The sequence below is a fragment of the Camelus dromedarius genome, chromosome 35, assembly GCF_036321535.1.
Source record: "Camelus dromedarius isolate mCamDro1 chromosome 35, mCamDro1.pat, whole genome shotgun sequence".
NCBI lineage: Eukaryota > Metazoa > Chordata > Mammalia > Artiodactyla > Camelidae > Camelus > Camelus dromedarius.
In genome coordinates, this window is record NC_087470.1 from 13111059 (window position 1) to 13114480 (window position 3422).

Here is a 3422-nt window from a genome sequence, read left to right on the forward strand (position 1 = left end):
GTCCGCCTCCTTCATTTCAGTTCTCTGGGAGGGGCCAAGGACCGCCCTGATCCCTGCCGTGAGTGTGTGCGTGCAGTGAGGCACCTGGCACCCACGGAGCGTCTGGGGACCTACAGCCCCTCTCGTGTTCCGGAAGGTGCTAGGTGGGAGTGGCTTGGGTCAAAGGCTGTGCTGCGGAGGCTGCTGGCCCCAGGTGGTGGCCAGTCCCACCGGGTTACAGGTGGCACTCCCTGTCTGCTGCAGGCAGGCCTCACCATGTCCTGATTTTCAAGACAGACGACAGGGCCCGCCCCAGGTGTGCGTGCCCCATGAATCGGGTTTGCTTGCTTCTCTGTCCCCGGACGAGGGGACACCCAGGAGGTGGGACTCAGCATGCCTACACCTTGCCCTTCCCACCCTGGGGCTGCAGGGACAGAGGACGGCAGGCAGTCTGAAGGGAGCGGTGGCCTGGCTACAGTCCTCGCTGACCACGGGGAGGACTGGGTCACTCGGACCCTCCCTGAGTAGCCCCGGGCGCTGATTTAGAGCAGGGTTACCACAAGGCTCTCCAGCTTACGGGGTCACCCTAGGGGCTTGGCAGGGAGTACGTGACAGCCAGGGATGGGGACAGGCTCTTGCCCGTGGTCCCAGGGTCACCCCACCCACTGAGGCAGGCTGGGCAGGCAGCAGGGGCCTGGGGTCGTGTTTGTAGAGTGAGCCAGTGCTGGGGGTGGGCTTCCGGCAGCCCACGTGCCGGGCGTCTGGGGCCACGGTGAACTTGAGGCGGCAGGAGGAGGTACCTTTATTGGCAGAGCCCACCCCTCACTTGGCCTTGCCCTGGGCAGCCACAGCCTCCATGGCCTTGCGCACGGTCTCCTCGTCGCCCAGGAACCGCATGGGCTTGGTGGGCTTCAGCGCCTGGTCCAGCTCGTACACGATGGGGATCCCGGTGGGCAGGTTCAGCTCCATGATGGCCTGGTCCGACATCCCTGGGGGAACAGGGTCCTCAGCCCCTCCCAGCCTGTCCGCCAGGCAGCCACCTGCTCCTGCGTCCCGCGGGCTCCGTGACCTTTGCGGGCCACAGAGCCGTCAGCCGGGCTCAGCCCTCCCATCCCTGACAGCAAGGCCGCAGAAGTGTGGCTCGAGAAGGTCAGGGCAGACCTGAGACAGCAAGCGACAGAAATAGCTGTGGTAAAAGGAGGAACCCCGCTCCACCCTGGGGCGACGCCATTGGTCCTCGCAGCCCGACGTGAACTCCAGCCAGACTGGTGGATACTTGGGTTCAGGAAAGACATTAACCATTTGGTTTCTAGAGAGTTCTAACTTCTAGGCACCCTAAGCAGAGGAGCAGGGGTACTTCTGAGGAAGGGAGAGGGGTAGGGACCGAGAGAAGGGCTGCTGGTGGCCGAGGTGGACGGGAGGCCCTGCCAGGTGGGAGGCAGTCTCTCGTGGAAACCCTACCCTGCCAGCCTCCCGCAGCCCCTGGCCTGGAATAGCAGCTCGACCTTTGCTGTCCTGCCACCCCACCCCCTTGGTGCAAGGAGGGCTTAAGGGAAATGCGTAAGTGGGAGGCCCCAGTCCCTCTGCCTCGCCTCGGGGCATCCTTTCCTCCTAGGCCAGCCCCCAGGACGGGGCTGGAAGATGGACTTTCCACCTGCTAGACTCAGCGCCAGCTGTGAGGCGTCTGCTGGACGCAGCATCCTGGGGAAGGCGGACTGGGGCCAGCCAGGCCTCCGTGCAGGAGCCTGTCGTGCTGGAAGGGGTTGCCCCTAAAAAGAAGCCCAGCTCCCAACCTGGGGTCCCTGGGGGTTCCCACACCCTGCATCCTTTTGATGGCCTTACCTGTGCCTGCAGTGGGCCTGAGCTGGGGTGCTGGGGCGGGGAGGGAGCAGAGCCCTGCCGAGGGTCACTCAGACCGGGACTTAGAGCCAGGCGGCCCTGCCTTCTCACAGGTGGGTGTCCTTGGACAAGAGGCTGCCCCCGGCCTCCCCTCCTGTCACCTGGGGCTTGTGTTTGGGAAGCCAGGCCAGCCGTGGGCCCCTCAGCCCCTGAGCAGGGCCTGGGCCCGGGGTCAGTGGTGCTGGACGCTGTCACCCACAGTCTTCGAAGGAAACTCATCTTAAACAGTGTCCCAGCACACACAGATAGGGACTTATACAAAGCTGTTTTTTTAAATGGTTTCTCAATCCTCCGTGTTTGATTCACAGGCCGAAAGCCCCACTCTGGGCGCTGTGTCTGCAAAGCTGCCGCTGTGCTGGAATGCGGAGCTGGGGGCTGGCCGGCTCCAGGGAGCGCGTCGCCGCGCCCCGCCCCGGGGCGCCGGGCCTCACCTTCCAGGTGCTTGACGATCCCCCGCAGGCTGTTCCCGTGCGCTGCGATCAGCACTCTCTTGCCGGCCTTGATCTGGGGGGCGATCTCGTCGTTCCAGAAGGGCAGGGCCCGGGCGATCGTGTCCTTGAGGCTCTCGCAGGTGGGCAGCTCCCCGGGCTTCAGGCCCGCGTACCGCCGCTCCTGGGGGCGCCCACATTGCGGTCGGCTGCCCGCCGGCCGCCCGCCCCCCCACCCCCACCCCGGCCTGCCTCCCGCCCCGCCCCGGCCGCTCACCTTGCTGATGGAGCTGTAGTAGGGGTGGTGCTCGTCCATGGGGGGCGGTGGGATGTCGAAGGAGCGCCTCCAGATCTTCACCTGCTCCTCCCCGTGCTTGGCCGCCGTCTCCGCCTTGTTGAGGCCGGTGAGGCCCCCGTAGTGCCGCTCGTTGAGGCGCCAGGTGCGCACCACGGGCAGCCACATCTGGTCCGTCCCGTCCAGGATGGTCCAGAGGGTACGGATGGCCCGCTTGAGCACCGACGTGTAGCAGATGTCGAATTCCATCTTCGCATCCTTGATGGCGTGCGCGCCCCTCTTGGCCTCCTCGGCCCCCTTCTCGCTCAGCTCCGCGTCAAACCAGCCGCAGAAGCGGTTCTCCTGGTTCCAGGTGCTCTCACCGTGCCGAACCATCACCAGGCGGTGGTGGGTGGACATGGTGCCGGTGGGGGCTGTGGCAGGTTCCCGACGGGGACAGGCGCCTCCCCAGCGCCCCTGGCTTTATAACAGTCTGTCCCCAGCCCCCACCCCAGCCAACTGCCTATCAGCATTCCAGGCCTGACAGGCGGCGGCAGGTGGCCAGTAGCAGGGCTCCGTGCGCAAGGCTGGCCAGGAGCTGGCCTCAAAATAGCCTCAGCGGCCACCGGTCCCCACGGGCCCGGAGCCCAGGCTGGGCGGGGCCGGGTGGGGCCCCAGCAAGGCTGGGTGAGAAGGGCAGAATCCGGGCCTGCCACAGACCCGGGAGGTGGGGGCCAGCAGCAACAGAGGGGCTCTCCAGGGGGAGACTCCCCCTAAGGTTGGGGCTCCCAGCCCCGTCCAGCCCCTCCCTGTTCCCAGACACACACACAAAAAATCCCAGC

The 3422-nt window shown here is 66.1% G+C and overlaps 1 protein-coding gene across 1 annotated transcript; it reads right to left on the reverse strand.

Moving 5' to 3' along the window:
- Positions 1-770: 770 nt before the first annotated feature.
- Positions 771-3069, reverse strand: PGAM2 (phosphoglycerate mutase 2). The gene is made up of 3 exons (XM_031445017.2): positions 2584-3069; positions 2310-2490; positions 771-968 (listed from the first exon to the last, which is right to left on the reverse strand). Exons 1-3 carry the CDS (start codon positions 2998-3000, stop codon positions 802-804), a joined length of 765 nt encoding a protein of 254 aa, XP_031300877.1. The 5' UTR covers positions 3001-3069; the 3' UTR covers positions 771-801.
- Between the last annotated feature and the right edge of the window lie 353 nt (positions 3070-3422).